Source organism: Phocoena phocoena, chromosome 10, assembly GCF_963924675.1.
Source record: "Phocoena phocoena chromosome 10, mPhoPho1.1, whole genome shotgun sequence".
Classification (NCBI taxonomy): Eukaryota; Metazoa; Chordata; class Mammalia; order Artiodactyla; family Phocoenidae; genus Phocoena; species Phocoena phocoena.
Window position 1 is genome coordinate 19574876 of NC_089228.1, and position 21981 is coordinate 19596856.

The window sequence follows — 21981 nt, forward strand, 5'->3', positions numbered from 1 at the left end:
ACCCCCTGCCACGGTCTGGTAACATCTTTCCCGTCCCTCCAGCCTCAGAAAAGGCCACCTCTGAACGCGAGGGATTCGTGTCTAGGATTCACCTGCTCAGGCCAGTCGAACCAAGAGCAGAAAGGCGAGTGAGCCCCAAAGTCCATACTAAGCGGCTGGGTCCCTCGGTGTCTGGGTTTCAGGTTGGCCTTTTGTTCTCAGCATCTGTTCTGAAGCGAGGCAAGAGCACAAACAAAAATCCAGATGAGTCCTTATGGGAATGCTTACAACAAGTCTGTTTCTGTCTGGGGTTTACCTCAGCCGTTTGTTGATTTTTAAAAAAATGGGAGTGACTCACCGTCTTTAAAAGAGAGAGAGGAGGTTACTGTTTAAAAACGAAAGATAAATCTTTCGAAGAGGGGCTCGGCAGAGTCCCGGGCAGCTGATCTGGTTCCAGTTGTTTGGATGGGTAAGATTTCTAGGATAGTCACCCCTGGAACTGACCTGGGAGAAAAGCCGACGGTTGAGAGCGCATAGAAACTAAAAAAATAAAGCCCAACGGCAATCTTAAGTGACATAAGAATTTAAGCTCTTGGCCGGCGTTTCAAAGAGATTATCTTTGCCCAAATCATCACATGATGGAAACTTGCCATGTAGAAAATATCAGAGTTACTAACTTTTCTAAACATAGCAACTTCTTTTTAAATAGAAAATGAACACAATCTGAAAAATAGGAAAAGAAACCCTCCCAGAGTCCCCATCCCTTCCTGCTCCAGGCCCCGGAAGAAAAAAATTCTCTCTCCCAACCTGAGCTACAGTCAGAAACACGAAGCACACGTGCTTTCATCTCTAATTGATGATTATATTATTAAGTTTTAATAGTTCACAGTTCAGGTGAATCTTGCAAGATTGCCGCACACCCCTCACCATTCCCGGTTTGCTCTGCTGTTCTAAGTCTGTGATTAATTTTTGTGTGTGTGGTGGGGGGCGTAGGGGGTCCAGTTTTTGCAGAGAGAGACCTTAATGAAAAGAGCAGGTCTGGTTTGAACGCAGAGCCTATCTTGAGACCTTCCCCCTGCTGCATCTTATCACTCCCTCGTGACCTTCCTCCCCAAAGATGGTTTCTCCTCGAGACCAGCATGTGATCATCCAGCCGGAGTTTAAAAGTTAAGAAACTTCGATCGCCGTTGACAAGGTTGACATTTCATTAACTTGTTGGGTCAGCCTTCAGATGATTTCGCGAGGCGAAGCACCCTGTGTTTGGAGTTTACCGCTTTTTGTTCTTTCTTCCCTCGCAGGCTACAGTCGTGTTTAATTTGGAATCGGGGCTCCTTTGGCAAATTAGCAATTAGAACAATTCTGTGGGAATATGTATATGTGTCATTAGTTTTCCTGCAAATTAATAGCAGGGGCAGAGGTCAGGCAGAAATTTTCCACTTGACTGCAGTTCCTCTGTGGAGACTTGGCACTTGGTTCTGGAATGGCCACAGCTGCTCTCAGCCACCCTCTTCCTCTAGGAACTGTCTTTTAATTAGTTTACCTCATAGCCATCATTACAAATATTACTGCCTCCCCTCCTCGAAATAAAATTACTGTTTCTACAGAACATTCCAGTGACATCTTGCACCGCTGCACATTGATGGTGGGGTCAGTCGAATGCAGCATTTAATCATTAGATCACCTCCATCCGCGTCTCCTAATTAGAGTCCTTACAATACATTTTTATCTGGTAATTAGGCGAGATTGGCTACTTCCTCTGTGGCTTATTAGAGACAGCCCAGCAGTGGGTGTGAATCACGGTGTCATTTGTCAAGCCTGGTTAAAAAAAAAAAAAAAAAACGAAAAAAAAACCCTCTCTGCTCTCTTCTGGCTTGGTGTTGATTTCCACTTGGTACCTGTGTTTCGGAGCCTCCAGAAAATTCAGCTGCATCTCTTTCTTCGTGGATCGTGCTAACCGGGAGGGATTTTCTTCCCGACTGTTGCTTTTTCAGTAGAACCAGTCCAAGTATTAAGGCTGCGAGAATGACATTCTTTTCATGTTTTATGACTTTGTACCCGTATCGTGGGGCTTGTCTGTTCTTGTAGGTGAGCTCCCAAGAGATGGGGCTGCACTTGCTGAATGTTTCCACGAGTTTGGGGTTTGGGCAATTAACTAGAACCCAGTGGGCCTGGTGATCTTCCTCACAGAACTGGAAAGGAGCGTGCGTATTCCCTGAGGACGCTGTATTTATATTATAATTTTCATTACCTTTTAAAGAAAGCCGTGGTGTTGAGGGTACTGTTCTTCCACCGAAGAGCCCAGAGGCAGCGTTAGTTCTCGGGATTGTTTTACGGTTGCTCTGCCGGTTTTCCTTTGATCAGCGTCTGCATTTGACGGTAAAGCCCTTCGAGGGCAGCAGTTGTCTGTTCTGTTCCTTCTCCTGTCGTTTCAGTTCCCATTGCCGTATGTTTGCTGGGGAAGATTTATGGAATGTCCGTTATAAGCAGGGATAAAAGCTAATCCCCAGGTCCCTTCCAAAAATGAGCATGCAGAAAAATGAACCCGGAGACCGTTTATGGTTCCCGTTGTCTGGGCGTAAGGAGACTATGATACAGAGGGCCTAGAATCTCCAGTGCGTATGTGATTTTGAGTCCAGGTTGTGAATGTGGGCACGTTATTTAATCTCCCGTGAGCCTGTGTTTGCTTATCTGTGAAACGTGAGTAACAACACCTCAAGTATTCGTGATGGTATGAGAATTCAGCGAGACCAGGCGGTGGCAGGGGCTTCACAGCGTGGTCTTTACAAATGGCCCCCGTGGCTTTCCCGAGCATTTGGATCCTCTTAAGCCTAAGAGCATCTGAATTTTAAACGCTGTATACTGATGAGCATTAGCCTTCCGTGCGCTGATTTCCTTGACCCGTTGCTGGGGCGGATGCTTAGACACGCTCTTCCTGTACTTGGTCGGTGACGAAGGCCCAAGGCAAAGAGGAGGTCAGCCCCAGCCTTCCCAGATCTGCTCCATCCCGCCGCGGCTGCTACGCTGGACCGTGAGCACTTAGTTTGCAAATGTGTGTCACGAAGTCAAGTTTCCAGCGCTAATAAAAAAAAAAAAAAGCAGCTCCCAGCATCTGCCCAGCTTGCTGGGGGGTTCATAAGGGTGGTGCCATCTCCACAGCTTGCTCTTATCAGGCATAGGGGAGCGTGGGGGTGTAGGGATTGGTGGTGGGCGGGGCGGGGTGGGGTGCGGCGGCGTCGGTGGCGGCGGTCTGGTGTTGGCTGAGTCAGCATTTCAAGGGAGGGAGAAGGAGGAAAGCCCAACCAAAAGCTTGCAACCCAGCGTTCAGTTTCCAGTGCCATGTTTATGTTTTTCCATTAATACTTTCTCAACGATATTTGATATTTCTCATTACTAGGGTATGAGTAAGGTTGAGTCTTCCCAACAAATTAGAACTCTCTTTTAATCTGCTCTTTGATTATGATCTCAGAGGAATCTCATTTTTAATACTTTCCACAAATAATGTCTTGGACTTAGGACTGTTGCAGTGGTGAACCAGACTTAATTTGTTAAGTGATTCACAATCTGGTTTGAGGTAGTGATACCAAGTAAGGCTACTTTGCCAAACTTTCTTGGATTGGGGGCAGCTACAAGTTCGTCAGAGGGCAGTTCTGGGTAAACTGTAAGAACTCTGTTGAAAACAACCAAGTTCTTCAGTGTAGCCAGACTTAATATTTCAGTAGCAACGAGTTTTTGCAAAGGGGGACGGGCTCGTGTTTCCAGTTATTAATTAGAGAAACACGTCAAGGTGCGGGCGAAACAGATAGAAAGAAAGAAAGAAGGAAGGAAGGACCGAAACAGGGCTTGTTGATTTTCCTCTGTGCTCCTGCAAATAACTAGTGTGTGTTTCCGGACTTGAAGCATTGGATTATTCCATTTTGTTACTACGCATTTGGAGCTGGAAGGAAAAAAATTAAAATGTTTTACAGTTCCAGATCTCTCCTATGCCCCATTCTTTTTGAACAAATGATTCCAATCCTATATTGGATAGAGTTTAATGAAGGTGACGGAGAAAGCTTTCAAAGATTAGTCTCTGCCAACTAATGGAACTAAACGGCTCTTCACTGGATCCGGTGGCACTCTTTTTAATACAAGTCACAGGCCAAACCTCTCAGCAGTAGTTCCCATCCGTGAAGTTTCATCCTGGAGTTGAGTTAGCCCGTCCCAGTGTGGTATAGCCAGTGGCTATATGTGGCTGTTTTAGTACAACTTTCCTTTTTATTAAAATTAGGTAAAAACAGTTTCTCGCTTGTACTAGCACATTCCAGAAAGTTCTAAGAGCTCAGGTTGATACCAGTGTATCCCAGCTGGTGTTTCCTGAAACATCAGCGTTCGTGGGGCTACAAGGACTCCCTCTCCCGCTTCGAGGTTTACAAGGCATAGTAGGGTGCAAAGTTGTGCTTAAAGAAACGTCCTGACCCAGAATTTCTCAAACTCACCAGGCTAGGTAACCCCTTTTGGGTCTGTAAACGCTTGTTTAACTGTCTTTGGCGAAAAAACCTGCCTCAGCAACAACAGGAAAGGAGAACATCGTAAGAGATACTATTTAATAAACTACATGGGGGAAAAAAATCTGAAAAGGAATATATGGGTATAGAGAGAGAGAGAGATAGGTGTGTGTGCGTGTGTGTGTGTGTGTGTGTGTCTGAATCACTTTGCTGTACACCTGAAACTAACACAACATGGTGTAAATCAACTACCATAAAAAAAATAAAGAATCACAGGACAGGATGCTAGAAATTTTAGTAAGTAAAGAAAGTGAATGGCGTTTACATGGGAACTCGCCTCCTAGTTCAGCTGATGGTAAAAACCTCCCGTGAGGCATGAGACCAGCCAGGCCTCCCCCGTATCTAATTCCTTCTGCATTGCGGATGCTTTCTTGGTTGCTCTGTTTTTTTTCTGAAGGTCTTCTAAGAACTGTTCCTTTCCTCACAGCTGAATCTGGTATCAAGTGTCACACTCTCCAAGTCTGCGTCAGAGGCTTCTCCACAGAGCTTACCTCATACTCCTACGACCCCCACTGCCCCCATCACTCCCGTCACCCAAGGCCCCTCCGTCATCACCACCACCAGCATGCACACGGTGGGACCCATCCGCAGGCGGTACTCAGACAAATACAACGTGCCCATCTCTTCAGGTAGATGCTCCATTTTCGCCTCGGGGAGAGCTGTGATCAGCAATGCTTGTCGACCGGCCTCTCTGTAAAACGTGATAATTAACGGGACAATGATTCTTATTTAGCAGATATTGCGCAGAACCAAGAATTTTATAAGAACGCAGAAGTTAGACCACCATTTACATATGCGTCTTTAATTAGGCAGGTAAGTAAATAACGCGGTATGAGAAATTATAGCAGAAGGTAGAGGTGTGCACGTGGATGTATGATATTGATGCAGTAGATTTAAAACCGTTTAGCATGCAAGCATGCTAAAACCTGTTCTATAAGGTTTTTTACATCTGCAATATATAACATAATTGCTTTTGATTAAGTATCACAATACGATGTGATTATTAGGAAATTCATTTCACACAACAGTGAAAATGAGCCTGTTTAAAGATGGCAAGTCAATTATCACAAGCTACAGTAATCTCTGATCCCTAGAATAAATCTGAGCTCTAAATAATTACTGAGCTTTAATCAGCTAGTGAAATGTTTTGCATTTCTCTTTGATTCTGCTTTACGAGTGACTAATAATTAGTATTTCTGTACGGAAACAGAAATAAAAACTCCAAACAATTAGATAATTCCATTTTGAACTTTGCTATTGAACTGGTAAATACAGCCATTAATCTTAGAGCATTTCGTGAAACCTTCCTTAGGAGTTAGCTCAGCATCTCGATTATTTTCTGTTTTCAAGAAACCGTACAATGGCGGTTGGTTCTGTTGATTTGGTCATAAATTATCTTACTCCGTTGCTTTTGCTTCACAGGCCATTCTCGAATCTCCAGAGAAGCAGCTAACACTAAATGAAATCTATAACTGGTTCACACGAATGTTTGCTTACTTCCGGCGTAACGCTGCCACATGGAAGGTAAGCTTTCTTGCAGGCCTGTTGAGTCTTGGGTCTTGGCATTTATAGGAGAGAGTTTGTTGTCGGTAAGATGCAGGTGTTGTAAGTTACGTACATATTGTTCGGCTACATTCAAAGAGTCTAATTTGTAGGCATACTGGATTGAGAAAACAATTCCACTGGGGTTAAAATGCCGGGATGGAAGAGCCCCATTATGTTGGCATAACGAGTAAAATCATCTCTCTCTGGTTGGAATGTGTAGGAAGTTGTCTCGTGTACACAGACCTCATGGTTTTCCATCTTTAGCCACCACCAGTATTTGCAGAGAATGCGTAGATAACTTTTGTGTTGTTTTTTTTTTAACCATCAGGAACCTGGAGAAGTGATCAGATACACTTGATCAGATACACTTAACTTTCATTGGTTGGATATAAGCTCCTTAACCTATGCACTCCAAGTACTAGCAAGGTATATTGGAGTTATTACAGGAGAACCCAATATATGTATTATTAAGGGTTGGTTGGTTTGTTTGTTTAAGTCGAGAGACTGTCCATCGGATATTCATAGGCAGTCTGGGGAAGAAAAGCAAATTCTGAAATACGTGACTTGACTGTAATAGCATTTGCTGTAAAACGGGTCAGATTCCCTAGCTCCATCTGGGATGCCCCCAGCAAGGCTTGGGGTCCCATGACATACCTCAATCCCAGTTCAGCAGTTGGTTCGTAGGTTCTGTGAGTAGTGATCCCATTGTATTCGGCTAAGCTCTCACCAGTCTTTGGATTTTCCCACTTTAAATTTCTCGGTTTTTAATAGTTTTGCTTTAGAAAAAGGGGCAGCAGATACAATCTGAGAGTCATATTTTTTTTCCTCGCACCTTTACTACTATCTAGAATTCTTGTAATCCCTAAATTCCAAAAAATTTAGAAATATTTAAAATGCAAATATTTTTGGATATTTTACACGCTATTATTAGAAATAGGATAGGAATTTATCATAGGATGCAAGGAAAACATGCTTTGCTGGACATACAGGTCTTCCTCGCTCCGTTCGTAATTTATATGGGAGAAAAACAGCAGCAAAAACAGAAAACGCTGTTTCCTCTACTACCTTCATCATCAAATAGCGTTTTGGAAGAATATAACCGAAGAATTAATTCACCAACCTTACGGAGCTGTGAATCATCTCTTATGGCCCAAAGTAGCTTTTCTGTTTCCATTAAGACACGTGGGCCCCGAAGGGAACCTAGGTTCAAAAACCTTCCCTTCTCTTCCTCAGCCTGCCTTGAGATGTAAACTAGAAAACAGTCTTCAGCTGTGAATGCTTTTCAGAATTTCGGAAGTATAAGCGTGAAGCAGACATTTTCTTCAGATTGCCTTTTATAAATAGCAAATGATCAAGTTTTAAAATAATTACCCGTTATGAATGTGATATTTAAGCTCAGCTCTTCAGATTTAACTTTTTCATTTTCAGAAACTGCAGGGAAAAGTGCCCTTCATATAAACAGTCCTAAATGAAGTATTTAATGACTCATCAATACGTATAATTTTCTCCATGTGTCCTTATTTGTACTGTCATCTTAGACAGAAGATAAAAATGCCCAGTTAAAGTCATGAGTGGAAAGAGTTCACTCAGCTTTTGTGGGAAACTCTCCATTTCCAGTTGCTTTTGCTTGGACGCACGGTCTTCGAAAACAAAACTTAAGTTTTGAATTTACAGTTTTATTTACATGGCTATATAGTTCAGACAGATCTACAGCAGTCCTGTTTTTCAGACATGGCTTTACAATGTACACTTCTGTACATTTTGATACTTACTGGAAAACTTAGACAGTGATTAGGATGAGATGTTGATTTCTTTTCCCAGTAAGGTGTCTGATAGGTACACATGCTCTGTCTGGACTTTTTTTCTTTCTTTCTTTTTCAGGAAATTTGGGTTTATTTATTTCAGCCTCCTCAGTGTCACTGTAGGAGATAAACAGTAGACCCTTAGCATCCTTTATCCTCTGCCTTTGTGCAGTATTGAAAAAGAAAGTGCCCACTTAAAGACCAGACTAGAGTTTATACGCCAAGAAATTTGCCCTACTAACTGTAATTATAACATGCCCAACATTTTCCAGAGATGTTTGTTTTAGACCTGTCAAACCTGTTTGAATCAGGGGTGTCCTTTCGTAGTCAGCTGGAAGTCTGAACCCACCCCAGTTATGCTGACATTCCTCAAAAATTCCTTGAGCGTTTGTCCCCTGGCTTCTCCTTGTGGGCAGTTCATCATGCCACGTGATAACACTTCTCTCGTCACCTTCTAAATATTCCATATCAGACGGGAAACGTCACCATTCTCTAGCATGACTCCTCACAGAGTCGCTAATGGCGATCATCCAAACACTGAAACACCTCTCAAAGTACAGATCAAGATTTTTCCACTCGAGGGCCTCCCTGGTGGCGCAGTGGTTGAGAGTCTCCCTGCCGCTGCAGGGGACGCGGGTTCGTGCCCCGGTCCGGGGAGATCCCACGTGCCGCGGAGCGGCTGGGCCCGTGAGCCGCGGCCGCTGAGCCTGCGCGTTGGAAGGATGAAGTGTCGCAGGTTAAGGGGAGGAATACAGACTGTGTGAGCAATAGCAGCAGACGGATTGAGGGACTTACAAGGCATGTGAGGTGTGGTGGAAGTATCTACTTCTCCAGCCCCTGTTGCCGCCTACTCATTCCCTATAAGAAGAAGGTTGGGAGTCAGTGATATGGGTCGCTTTGAAATAGCCTCGTGTCCAGGTTTGAGTGTCAATCACGTTCACCCAGGAGAACTCAAAAAGAGATGACGCCATGCTTGTTAACTGTACCTAGCGTAAGTAAGGGGTGCGGATTATTCCTGAAACTCAGGAAGGATGACATGTCAAAAACCCTTCACCCTGCAGTTGAGATGCTCCTTTGGTAGATTACAGATGTCAAGGGTCTCAGCTTAGGAGTGACGGGAAATGACTTTGAACCCTAAGAAAGAAACGTGTCTATGGAAAGAAACCATCAACTTAGAGTATCCTCATTTTGCCATTGAGAGTTCTACTCATGGGTTCCTTTGGCATTTTCTCAGTTAATTAAAAGCACTTGCCCATAGTAAGGGCCAACATTTATATAATTGGGAAGGTAAGACCTAGCTTGATAATGGATACTGACCCACTGCGGGGTCATGTGACTCACTGCCCCGCCCTCCCACCCCGATCCTATCAGCTACAGGAGGTGATACTCTCGATGGTAGAAATCCAATGTCAATTTCTTCACAATAGACCTGAGCAAATGTGTCGAAGGTGTTAAAGCCAACACTTCGACGAACTAAAAAGAAGCAAAATGTATTTAACAGTAGGAATTATCATCTTTCATGGTTTAAAAAAATTAAAATAAATTACCCCTTTCGTCTGAGAGGCAAGTGGGTTTAAAAGGGACGGTTTTATGCTTTACCTGTTTCCTGATTTTGAAGTCGTATTAACGTTACTTTTATATTTTGGCCGTGAAACCTATTTGGGGGCTAATAGGCATATTAAAAAAAATCTTTCCTCTGCTTAACTGTTCACCAGAGACTAGACTAAAATGCCCAAACACAAGTAAGTCATCGTTTGGGGTTTTGATTTTGGAAGAGCCCCCCACCCCCACCCCTTCACCACAGGAGGGTCATCCATGGGGGTGGGAGCTACAGTTCTCGGGGACGGTTTTACAACTGTGGGCTGTCAGGCTGAATGTACTGCTGTGTTTGGAGTCTTTTCTTATGGAAAATGTAAATGTTCTCTCTTTTATACTTGCTGCAGAATGCAGTGCGTCATAATCTTAGTCTTCACAAGTGTTTTGTGCGAGTAGAAAACGTTAAAGGGGCAGTATGGACAGTGGATGAAGTAGAGTTCCAAAAACGAAGGCCACAAAAGATCAGTGGGTACGTCCACCATGTTTGAACTTCTTAGCCTAGCTTGGATTGCGCTAACAAGTGTAACTAGAGGCTTTTGGCTGCTAGATGGTGTTAGACCAAAGAACCGGTTTCACGTTGTCTCAGTTAAGGGAAGCAAAAAAGCATTTCATCCCTCCTGTTTTGTACACCCACCAGTCCCCCTGCCCTGCTTGCTGGTCTTTGTTGCATCACATGCTAGTAGCTTTTAGGTGGCAATGCATATTAACCCTCACAAACCATTGGCTTATGCTTATTGCATTTTATTTTCTTTCTCCTGTTCCCTGTATTGGATGTCTGTTCTGCCCCCAACCCCGCCTCCTTTTGTTGCCACTTCATCTCCTTTGCTGCTGCTCCTATCCCAGGGTGCCATTCGCACCAACCTCTCACTGCATAAGTGCTTTATCAGAGTAGAGGATGAGTTTGGGTCCTTTTGGACAGTTGATGATGAAGAGTTTAAACGTGGCCGCCATATTCAACGAGGCCGTCCTCGCAAATACTGCCCCGATGAAAACTTTGACGAGCTTGTCGCACAGTAAGAGCCTTTACTTGCTTTTGTTTTTTTGTTTCTGCTGTTGCTTTGGCTTTGCATGGTTGACTCATCCCATGATAGTTTTGCATTTCACCACGTAGCAGTGCCACGGCTTTCTGCAACGGAACTAAATCGTGTGATTTGTACATGTATTTCTCTCGTTTCTCTTTGGAACACCAGTGCCTTGAATAATGCTTTTTTGACGTCTTTAATGCAAATATCGGTTGGCTTTTGATTCAGCAGCTTTACGGGGACCCTATAACCCAATGCTTTTGCGTGACCCCCTGATTCCTCCAAGTGAAGAGGAAACTTCCTTCTTTAGAGTTAAAATGTGTATTTACTGGGATACATTTCTTCTTCTTGGCTCACTCAGTATAACGATATAAATATAGTGAAATGAATGCCAAAAGGGCCCCAAGCATGGGAAAGAAACGGAGACCCGTGCCTCTCCTTCCTTTAGGGACCATTGGGAAACGTACATAATATCCCCCCCCCCCACCCCCAGCCCACGGAAGCCACCCCTTTCTTTCCCTCAGTATGATTTTTTTTATAAAGTATTTGTATCCTTCCTGGCTACAGCTGTCCTTAAAACAACATCTATCTTGTCTTCATTTGGTCCGTAATGGACACAGCATCAAATTATTCTCGTACCCTCCCAAATTGCGGCTGTGCCCGAAGGACTGGAACCCCAACCTCGGCTGCCTGACCCTCCCCTGGAGTAGCCTTCTCTCCATCTTCTTTTGGCAATAAATGAGCCTTGAAGCTCTTTTCTTCGGAGCTACCCTGCCGTTCCTCTAGCATTCATTCTAGAATTCAAATCCTGGAGAAGCTTAAGAGGCAAGATTCCTCCCGCTGGCTCCCAGGAAACCCTGCCGGTCCGCTCGCTGACTTCCCCAGCCCGAGGCCCTAGAGCAGCTGCCTTCCTGCTGGAGTCCGGGCCGGGTTACTACCCATTTACAGGGAGGTCGCTGTTTTGTGAGACAGACAGACAAAAGTTCATCCGTGGAGGGAGTGCCCGAGGCGATGATTACTTAATCCAAAATTTTACCCCCAGTATGCTTGAACGGGCAAAGTCTCTCCCACCCCGGGGCGGGGAGGTTCACACAGAGCAGCCCCCACAAAGCCAGCGCGCGCGGGGTCGGGGGTGGGGGCGAAACCCACCTTTTCTTTGGTCTTCTGGTTGGGGGACATTTCTGATTGATTTGGAAAGATAGCGGCAAGCTTAAGACGAGACTTCGCGGAAAAACACTCGGGTGGGGTGGGGGTTGATTGCGTTTAACTTTGAGTTTTTATCTTTCTCTTATGCAGTAACCCTTCCCTTATTAAAAACATGCAGACCAGCCACGCCTACTGTACACCTCTCAATGCAGCTTTACAGGTAAGATGAACGGCCGTCCGGACTGTGCCGCGGAGGCACATGGCTCCCGCACTCATTTCAAAATATATTAGCCTCGCTCTAATTAGATATTAAATTTTAATTCCGTTAAACTTTTTTCTTAAGCGCACAAAGCATCGTACTCCCTGGAGGCAGGCACGTCGGGCTGCTTCAGCATTAGCAAGATGCTTCGCATTTTGAATATTGTGGCAAAAAAATTAAAAGTTCACTTATTAATATTTATCAGCAGTATCATAATTTCCATCCTCTTATTTCAGAATTTCACTTGAGGCAAAAATACCACAAGTGTAATTACTCTAGCACAGCTATTAATGTGCTGGGTGATAGGCCACTGTGTCACATGACCTTCTATTGTTCACGGGTTTAAAGAGAAAGCAGGGCTTTTTTTTTCTTCTTCTTCACTTCTGCTCCTTTTTCTTTTCAAGTCCAGTTGGGCCTCTCTTCACTGGGGAGAGCGGGGGGTGGGGTTCGGTTCGCTTGGTAAAAAGTAAACTGTTTTTGTTCAAGCGATAGAGGTGTTGAAGGAGAGACTCTTTAGGTTTCCAGCGGATTGCTCAAGGTTACGTAATGAACGTTTGTTTCCTACTGACAAACCAACCAAGCCCTCCTTACGTAACCGGTGTTGCCAGGGGACGAAGCCACGGGGATTGAGCAGGAGGGAGGTTACCACCCAAACGTGAGTTACCGGGGCAGCCCTGGCATCCATCAAGCCTTTGAATTATCGCATATTTCTCCGTTACCCAACAAACAAACAGTAAAGTCATCTCTCAGGTCGAAGAGAAGACTGTAGTTAGTATACACTTCCTTAAGGTTTACCTGGGTACCCCCCTCCAGAGTTCGTAGGTAGGCAGGGTCCTTTGGCCCGTCCGTGGTCCTGTTGGATTTTGACCCACCTCGATTGTTCTAGACCGCAGTCCGCAGGGATCTCGGTAACTTAAATGACAACAGTCCACACAGATAGATCTGACGTATGTGATCCTGGCCCGTGACAGACCTTTGCAGCATGCGTTCTCGATACTTAAATATGACAACGCCATGGGCTCCTGCAAAGGGCTGTAACGCACAAACAAACAGATTACTAAAATCTTGTGAGGGAAGGGCGCAAATGAGAGAAGTGTAAAAAAGGCTCCTTCAGGGACGCTAATGACGCAAACTCGGTGGAGACGCTCAGCGTTGAGGGGAACAGAGTGCAGTGAAGAGGCGATCGGCAGGGGAGCTCTGGCTATTCCTGTTTAACAACGGTTTGCTGAGCACCTCCCCTGCGCCCTGGGGAACCGCTTTCCCAGTTCGGTCAGCAGGAGCTCAAGGCTCCGGAGGATGGATGATACCCTGCTTTCGTGTGTGTGTGTGTGTTCACACAGTAACTTTCGAAAAGCAAATAAAAAGCACGCCTCGATGCTGCCACTGTAAATACCGTTCATTAGTAACTATTTTTCCCTGGAGTGTTGTAAAGTATGCATTTAAAGGCTGCTCTATCTGGAATCGTATTAAGATCACAGGCACATTTTACATTCATGAGGCGGCAAGGCCAAAAAAAACCACCAACAACGACACAACCACCACCACCCACCAGCAACGGTGATCCTCCGTCCTCTGGATTCTCTTGACTCTGTGACTATTGTCAATTAGGAGGCTTTATCATTACAGAACTGTTCGTGTTTCGCCTCTAAACCATTTGCTCCTGGCCTCCTCTGCACCCTTTCTTATTTTCAGCGATAGCCCCAAACCCTCCTGCCTGTTTTCCAAGAACGCTTGGTGTCCATCCTGCAGTGAGGTGAATACGTGCATCTCAAGTCATGATTTGAGGAATGGATCTTTTTCCTCTCCTCTAGGCGTCTGGGTCCCGGGTCAGTAGACAGTCCCCTAGGACAACTTTCTGCTGTGCAAATTAAATAAGGAGTCTACCAGCAGGCCTTCCCTTCCCGCCCACTTGCATTTTTCAAGGCAAGTAAAAATAATAGTGGAACAACATCTTCAAAAGATTACTAGAGCAACATAACGCGTGATATACAATATATAAAATAGGACAGCCGAATCCACTACAGAAATAAAACATTGGACTCGGGACAGATTGCAGTATGCTCTGAAAAAGTGAAGTAACTAAGGGTAACCGTAAAGCTTCGTATTTATAGACTGCCTTTCCCGCCCCCCCCCCCCCCCCCCCCCGGGCGTCTCAGAGCGGTTAACAAACATTCCAAGAGGGACAGGACTTAGGGACTTCTGCACCTTGACTTAAGGACCTTTGTTCTTTTTTTTCTTTCTTTTTTTTTTTTTTTTTTGTGGCAGAGGGGCCAGTGTGATATGAAACCACATACTGTGGGCATAGGACCACTTATAAAATTAGGTCCATTATAAAAATTGTAAGCCTCCCCCCCGCCGCAGCCCCCTCTCCTAAATAGACATCAACGACCAAAAAAGAAAGAACCACTAGGTTAGACCGAAGCCCATTGGTGAACATTTTTCGAAGCTCGGGTGGGTTGCTTTGCTCCGTCGCTCAGAGAATGTCCAAGAGGCTCTATCGTGAAGGAGCCACCAGGTTTCTCTACGCAGCCCACTTGATCGTTTTTTTTTTAAAGGCGACCAGGCTCGTTTTTTTTCATTTACGTCTTTTTTGTCTGAGAATCAAGGGATCAGTGTAAAATGCTTACCTTGGGATGTCTTTCACCACTGTCAGCCCAGGTTTTACGATCCAGTCCCCATGGGAAATAGCTTTGCCCTAGAACGCATTAAGAGCCACGGAGAACGAGTACATCCCCAAAAGGTTGCCCTGTACGTGACCAGCTCGTCCCAAAGACTACATCCTTAGAAACAGTTCCCTTTTGTTTTTACTTCTCGGTCTTTGACTGTACTTGAGAAGCTGCGAAAAAATACCAAGCTAGAGAGGGGCCCCACTTTCGCCACGTTCTGACTGTAGCAGTGAAATGGCTTTGTGGTATTTCCAGGAAAAAGAGACTCACATGACGGTCCCAGCAGAACTTCCATGTCGGGGAGAGGCAGGACCACTGTGTTGTTTCAAACAAAGACAGTCAAGATGCTTGTCCAGCTGCACCTTGGGGCGGGGGTAAAAGAATCGGGCAGCGGGTCTGTCTTTTCGCCCTGCCAAAAAAGAAAAAAGTGCTTTATTGCAGTCACAAGAGATCCGTTGAAAAAAGTACTTGATGCAAATTATTCGACAAACTGTAGGAGAGTGAGGAATGTTCAGATGTGCTGTTCATCAAAATGAGTTCACCACATTTGGAAATGAAAACAGGATTTTTTTTTTCCATTTTTTAAAAGAAGGCAGTTGTTGTTATATAAATTCAGAAGTGGCGGGAAGGGAAGGGAAAGCCGTGGGCTTGCGGAGGGCCTGCCTTGGAAGTAGTCCCTTAGCCAGGGCTGCGGTAGGTGTGGATGGGGCATCCGTCGCGGGGCTTGGATGGCTAAGGCGTCTCTGGCTTTGGAGTTTGTACAGCGAGTGAGACTGCGATTGTCTTAATAGGCGGATTCTCTGCAGCCCAGCTTTGTACGCGTCCTCTCTTGGTTTTTGGCTCTTACTGTCTCACCAGAGCCAGGATTTCTAGACTAGTTTGGACTCGTGTATGGCTGGCCAGTTGGAGTCGCCACGCCAGATTGTCGTGTGATTTTGCACTCTTTTCCTCATTAGGATGGAAAGGCAGGCGTGGTGTAGTCTGCAAGAGGGCCGTTTTGAGAAATCTGGGTCCAATTACAGCCTCCAGTTTTTGAACGCCTGTCCCCTTTTGATAAAATGAAGGGTCACTGGGTCAGGATCACGACCCAAATGCAACAGTATGGCTACTTCAGCCCAGTGATATGTCTGACTATTGTCCGCATCTCAGGACTGGGGTGGTCGTTCTGTTCGACTGCGGTAGGATAAAAACAATGAGCGGTATCCCACCACAGAGCTGAGGAGTTCTTTCTTTTCCCCACCACTTCCACACTCTGTCGCTGACACTCGCTTGGAGGGAGGGACTTTGTCACCTTCAGTAAGGATGTACTTACATACCCAAAGGAAATACGATTTACAGCTTCCTTTGGCCGGAGATTTCTTTCTTCTTCAGTCCTCCAATTCTAGGTGATTGGTCAGAGCCTGAAAGATAACCTAGAGTTACCGTTCAACCAGTTATTAATGATCTGAAAACTACACTAAAAAGATTCAAAAATAATTCGTTCCAATGGAAATGATGGGGGCGGGGAGATAAAAACGGATTCCACTTCTATAATCTCTTCCTTTTCTGTAGGCTCTAAGACAGATGGTTATGGAAGTTCTCCTAAGTTTGGGCTCTGTGGCCCGAGTAATCTGCTCAGGTCTTTAATAACATCCAATACTGGAGTCAGTCATCGAAGTGGATAAAGAAATGAAAATTCCATCATATGTCCCTGTGATCTAGAAATGTTCCGTTCCTCTTGAAAAAAGGCACCAGACAGAAACCTCGTTACTGGTAGATAGCCTTGTCTTAAACCCAGATGCCTCTACCCAGCGGGGCTGACTTGAGCCCTCCCTCCCCACGGGCGCTTTGGTCCCTCCAGCTAGCTCTCTGAGACCCAGCCTGGGCCGTGTGTCAGCAGCCTGACTTGTAAAGCACAAATCCTTCTACACCTATTAGAAACTTGTCTTTTCCAACCCGTGCCAGAATGACGTGAAACCGAAGATCATTGAATCCACCCATAATTGATAGCTTCCCCGTCTGTGTACACCCCTGTCTTCATAAATCTTCTCTCGGTTGATGGCAGGCTTCGATGGCTGAGAACAGTATACCTCTATACACTACCGCTTCCATGGGAAACCCCACTCTGGGCAACCTAGCCAGCGCCATACGGGAAGAGCTGAACGGGGCGATGGAGCACACCAACAGCAACGAGAGCGACAGCAGCCCGGGCAGATCCCCTATGCAAGCCGTGTGAGTACCCGCCACCCCGGAACGCCTTTGCCGTCACGTCCCGGTCCCCCTGTTCTAGGCGCACACCGGCCCCTTCTCCTCCGGCGGCTTTTGACACCTTCTCTGTAACTTCTGATTTCCTAGAACCCAGATAGAAGTGGGTGCGCCCAGAAACCTTCAGCTCGGTTCGCACCTAGGAGGGCCGTTTACTGACGTCCCCGTTACAGCAGTAGGCTTCACGCGGCCCCACAAGTGCCCAAGGCCATACGATGGGTGACACCTGTGCTTGCCCGGCTCAGGCCATTCTCGCAGCCACGTTACCTTTTCCTCCTATAGCAGTAGAGCGCATCCCGGTGGCAGCGTTCTTCGCTGTCTGTTCACCGTGCGGGCGGGCCGAAGCTAGCGGGGAGGCAGAGGATGCGCGTTTACTTGGTTACGTGGTACGCGGAAGCGCGGACGCCACGCCGAAGCGTCATTACCAAGCGCTGACGATGGCACGAACGAAAGGCGGCATGGTTTATAGATTGCTCTTAAAATAGCAAAAGGAAAATTAACAGGAGCATCATAGCAGCAGACGGCAGTATAATGAGGACGCCCAGAAGCGTACGGAGTGAGAGGCACGAGGGCTGTCCCAGGCTGCATGCGCGTGGCGTCGGGACCAGGCACACCACGGGCAGGGTACGGAGTGAGAGGCACGAGGGCTGTCCCAGGCTGCATGCGCGTGGCGTCGGGACCAGGCACACCACGGGCAGGGCCGTGCGTGCTGCCCCTTTCGGCCGGGTGATGGGAGGCAGGCGGGGTGACGGTAACGACTCTCCGTCTCCCAGGAAGAGTTTTAAAAGAGCAAAGAAAGCACATTTCCCCAGAGAGGATTGGCGGGGGAGGCTGTCGAACGACAGCCTCTGGCTTTGAGCGAGTCTCCGCGAAACCCGCTGCCCGCTTTGAAGGGATAAACCTATTCAGTGTTGACCATGCTGTCAGCTCCTAGAAACGAACCCCTTGTCTACACAGCGTCTCTGAATTCCTGACCAACGTCTTATTGAGTGATCAGAATGGAAAATATGACCTGTGGCAGTTAGCAAGAGCGTGAACTGGCACCTACCAACAAGGCAGAGTGCTGTCTGCCAGCATGGGTAGATTGGTGGGTTTGGAGGAATCTGAAACTTGATTCTTTAGCTTTTGAATTGCATGCCCAAAGTGCTTTGAAAAGGACCTTTAAAGATGAAAATAATCGTTTTAAATTTATATCAACAGTCTCTTAGCATTTACTCCACAGCATTTTAAGAATGTGTTTCTCTCTCACGCCGCTACTGCCATCGATCTTCCTTCGTCAAGTCAACCTGGTCTTTCTGACTTTATTATCACACCCGTATTCATCTCGAAATCGTTGTCACCACAGGAGTATTTTACTAAGCTATTAAGGAAGTTCAGAGCACACGTAAATTGGCGTGTGCGCTGCTTCAAGGAATACTCACTGGAGCAAAAGCATCTGAAGTTACTGAGTGGAAGAGAGACTGTTTGTCTGTCATAGTATCCACAGACCGCTGACGTTTACCTGATGTGTGTTCCTATCATTTATAGTAAAAAGGATGGCTGAAAAAACAGAAGGAGATTTTTTTAAAAAGGTATTTGGGTAAAAACCTCTCACAGCAGTTTAGAGTGAGGCTAATTTTGCTGTACAAGATAGAGTCACTATACAAAAGTTGTTTCAGACTTTGAGTTAACCCCAGGTATTACCAGAAACCTTGCTTTACAGCAAGCAATCAGCCTAATTTTTTAACGAAATGAAGGTTGTACTGGTGTGCGTGCGTGTGTTTTGTTTTTTAAGAAACCCTGCATAGAGAGAGATGCCCCAAAGCATACTGTTTTATTGCTCAAATCTCACAGGTTTACACTAAAATAAAGGATTTTGCTAAAAATAATTGTTGGTCACCAGCCCATATTCCCTGTGCCTACTCTCGGTGTTTGTGAGAGATGCTTAACTCTTTTTGAGCTCAGATTTCCATTAAGCAAATTCTGTAATGACGTAGTTTTCTTTCTTGTCCAACGTGCATCACCCTGCTATGATGCAACTTGTTTCTCACCTGTTCTGTTCTCTGGGAATAAATCAGCCATAAACTCTACAGCAAGGCTTAAAGGGCCTCGTTTAATGAGGCAGCCCAGCTACCATCGAGTGTCGAAATAGAACTTCTTACCCTTTCTGTGACACTCAAACCCCACAACATTTTTGTCTGTCTCTTGAAACAAACGCTACAAAGTAGTCGCATAATTATGGCTTTGGGGCCTTCTACTTTTATCCTGATAGGGGCCAAAGGAGCTACAAAGCAAAATACTCCATGCTGTGCCCACACCCTCTGAACACAATGCCTTTAAACACCAGTCAGCTTGCCTTAAAAACTCTTCTGTTCCCAGAGTAGCTAAACAAAGGAATTACTCAGATGTAAGAAAGGAAATGTGGGGCTTTGCAGTTATTTACTGGGAGCCCTTTCGGAAGCAGGAGTCGGAGAGAAAGGCAGTGGGCGGTGGGGGGGAGGGGGGGCGACCTGCAAGGGTAGAAGGCGCCGCGTGCAGCTCCACCTCCCAGGAGGCACCTGGGAGACCACGAAACACAGTATCTTCAGCAGTGTGCATCTTACCTGAAACGGATCTCGCGTGGAGATCCTTTCTCTTAAAGCCCTGCATGCCTGAGTTACTGCCTTTGCCCCACCTCCGGGGGAGGAAGGGCCGGCCGGGGGGCGGGGATCTGCTGGTATCACGAAAGGTCTCGTGAAGCTGGATTTCATTTCTGTGGAGTTTTAAGAAGCCTTAGTATCTCACCTGGTTGTGTTGTCAGGTTGTCACACTGTAGACCCGGTCAGTTCACCTTTGCTGGGCTTCCACTCGGCAGTAGGTGCTGGGATTGAGCCAGCGTGCATAGGGTCGTCACCTGTGTCTTGGGGAGGGAAAATAACCTTCCTGAAGTTGGGTTGCAGATTTCAGGGGAAAACAAAATATTCTCTCCCGTGAACTCTACCTTGTTGGCGGGACTGGGTGGGTGGGTGGGTGGGTGGGGGTGGGGGGATTTTGTTTTGTTCTGCCTGGCAAAACATCTGTCCGAGTCTAAAATTACAAAGCAAGAACTTCATGAAGACTCGCCAGTCTCTTCCAGGGCCCAGCACCCCTCCCACCCGTATAGCCTTGTATCATCTCTGTCATCAAATTCAGCTCTGTAAACCAGAAAAGATGAATACATCTGGTAGTTTAAAAAAATGAAAATAGGAAAATGTTGATCAGGGAAACAGCTGACTCTCAATCCAGGCTACATACAACCCAGCAACACTCCTATCCAATCAGTGTCACAAGAACCACGTTACCAGAGGACAGGAGGGGGGTAATGTTTGAAGTAACAGTTCTCAATGGTGCAAATACGAAACTGAAACGTGAAGAGATGTTCACCGTTGTCAGTCGTCCAAAAAAAAAAAAACACCGTCTACGGTAACCTGAGCTTTCCTGATTGTACCTGCTCAGCGACACGATGTTCTCAGGAAGCAGCGCTCGGGGCTGCTGAGGTTGAGTCTATCGATGAAGCTTCTTTGGCAGTTAATATCGCACTAGATCGTAAGAACCGTAAGATGTTTTCGCCTCTGCTCCAACAATTTTATTCTTAGAAATTTATCCTAAGGAGGTGAACCAACAGAAATATGGATAAAAGCGGTCACTGTGTTATACAAAGACCAAGGCGGGGGTGGGGTATGGGGGTGAGCAAAAGACAACCCCCAAATGCCCAGTATTAAGGGACTAATGTCATCACACTGGGATCTCATAGCCATAACAATTAAAACTGTAAAGGTAGCAAAATAATCACACTCTTGCTACGTGTACAATATGTAAAAACACGGCCCCAAACGGGAGAAGACAGGCAAAACCAAGAAAGTCTACCTTAATTAGAGTTTATGGGTGAGATATAGATATAGATATAGATATAGATATAGATATAGATTTTTTTTTTTTAAAGGAATAAAAATCAACACACCTAACTCGTCCCAAAACAATATAGGGGGTCCTACCGGCGCTGACTTCCCAGGCAACGCCGATGCATGCAGTCACGCAGGATCCCACACTTAAGAGTTTTAACGCTCAGCTGTTTCCGAAATCCTCAACGACTTTTTCAAACACATTTTCACTTTGCACTGGGCTCTGCACCTTATGCATACGGTCCTGGATCTTGATGCTGAAACACAAGTAAATAGGCCCATTAAAAAACTAAAGCTAGATGGAGCCAAACTAGTAAAACATACTCTACTCTAATAAAGCTTGGGTATATTTCGTTTTGCACATAGGTTGTAAGAATACGGGCCCTATTTTTTCTTTTCATGGTTTGCTGTTTTTCTGCTTTTCAAAAAAAAATTATTTTGTGTTTTATTTTATTTTTGGCTGCGTTGGGTCTTCATTGCTGCGCGTGGGCCCTGTCTAGTTGCAGGGAGCGGGGGGCCACGCTTCGCTGCGGTGCGCGGGCCTCTCTCTCATGGCGGTGGCCTCTCTCGTGGCAGAGCACGGGCTCCAGGCACGCAGGCTCAGTAGCTGTGGCTCGCGGGCTCTAGAGCGCAGGCTCAGTAGTTGTGGCGCACGGGCTCAGCGGCTCCGCGGCACGTGGGATCTTCCTGGACCGGGGCTCGAACCCGTGTCCCCTGCGTCGGCAGGCGGACTCTTAACCACTGCGCCACCAGGGAAGCCCCGGGCCCTATTTTTTAAAAGCTATTTATACCAACATCTATCCCCAGACACTCTCTAGGCTGTGCTCATTTTACAGTCAGTTGCTCTTCTAGAGGATCCCGTGTCAAAGGGCAGTCCAAAGCACTCCTCTGTTGATTTTTCAAGGGTTCAAGTTGGCCTTTGGGGTTTGCACACAACATCAGTTATTTAGGAAGGCCACCATCCCCAGCACCTCCTCTTACTACTAGTAATACTTGATAAAGTCAATGAAAAAAATCCTCCATTCTGCGGCCCGTTCCTGCAATGGGACTTCTCTTTAAAAAAAAAAAAAAACAACCTGAATGGTTCTTTTACGTATCAAAAGCCCCACCACCGAAGGTAATTTGTATTTGCAAACGATCGGAACAACATTTCTCAATTGTTATCGGAGTGCTTCGCGTGGTCCCCCGCAGGCCCCTTCGGGTGAACCGTGCGCTGGGCTATAATGAGCAAGTCGGCAGATCTCATCGGAGCCCCGCGTCCCGGTGGCCGCTACCAGCC

General features: G+C 46.0%; 1 protein-coding gene across 11 annotated transcripts in view; it reads left to right on the forward strand.

Moving 5' to 3' along the window:
* The window catches only part of FOXP1 (forkhead box P1), a 227780-nt gene that overhangs the window by 204711 nt on the left and 1088 nt on the right, over positions 1 to 21981 (forward strand). For 7 of the 11 annotated variants that reach the window (XM_065885417.1, XM_065885419.1, XM_065885424.1 and 4 more), the window contains 6 exons: positions 4951 to 5152; positions 5257 to 5336; positions 5946 to 6047; positions 9814 to 9935; positions 11785 to 11854; positions 16604 to 16770. In XM_065885417.1, coding sequence (XP_065741489.1) covers positions 4951 to 5152; positions 5257 to 5336; positions 5946 to 6047; positions 9814 to 9935; positions 11785 to 11854; positions 16604 to 16770 — 743 coding nt within the window. Of the gene's footprint in view, positions 1 to 4950; positions 5153 to 5256; positions 5337 to 5945; positions 6048 to 9813; positions 9936 to 10309; positions 10480 to 11784; positions 11855 to 16603; positions 16771 to 21981 lie in introns of all 11 variants that reach the window. The other 4 variants (XM_065885422.1, XM_065885420.1, XM_065885423.1 and 1 more) reach the window with 2 other exon arrangements.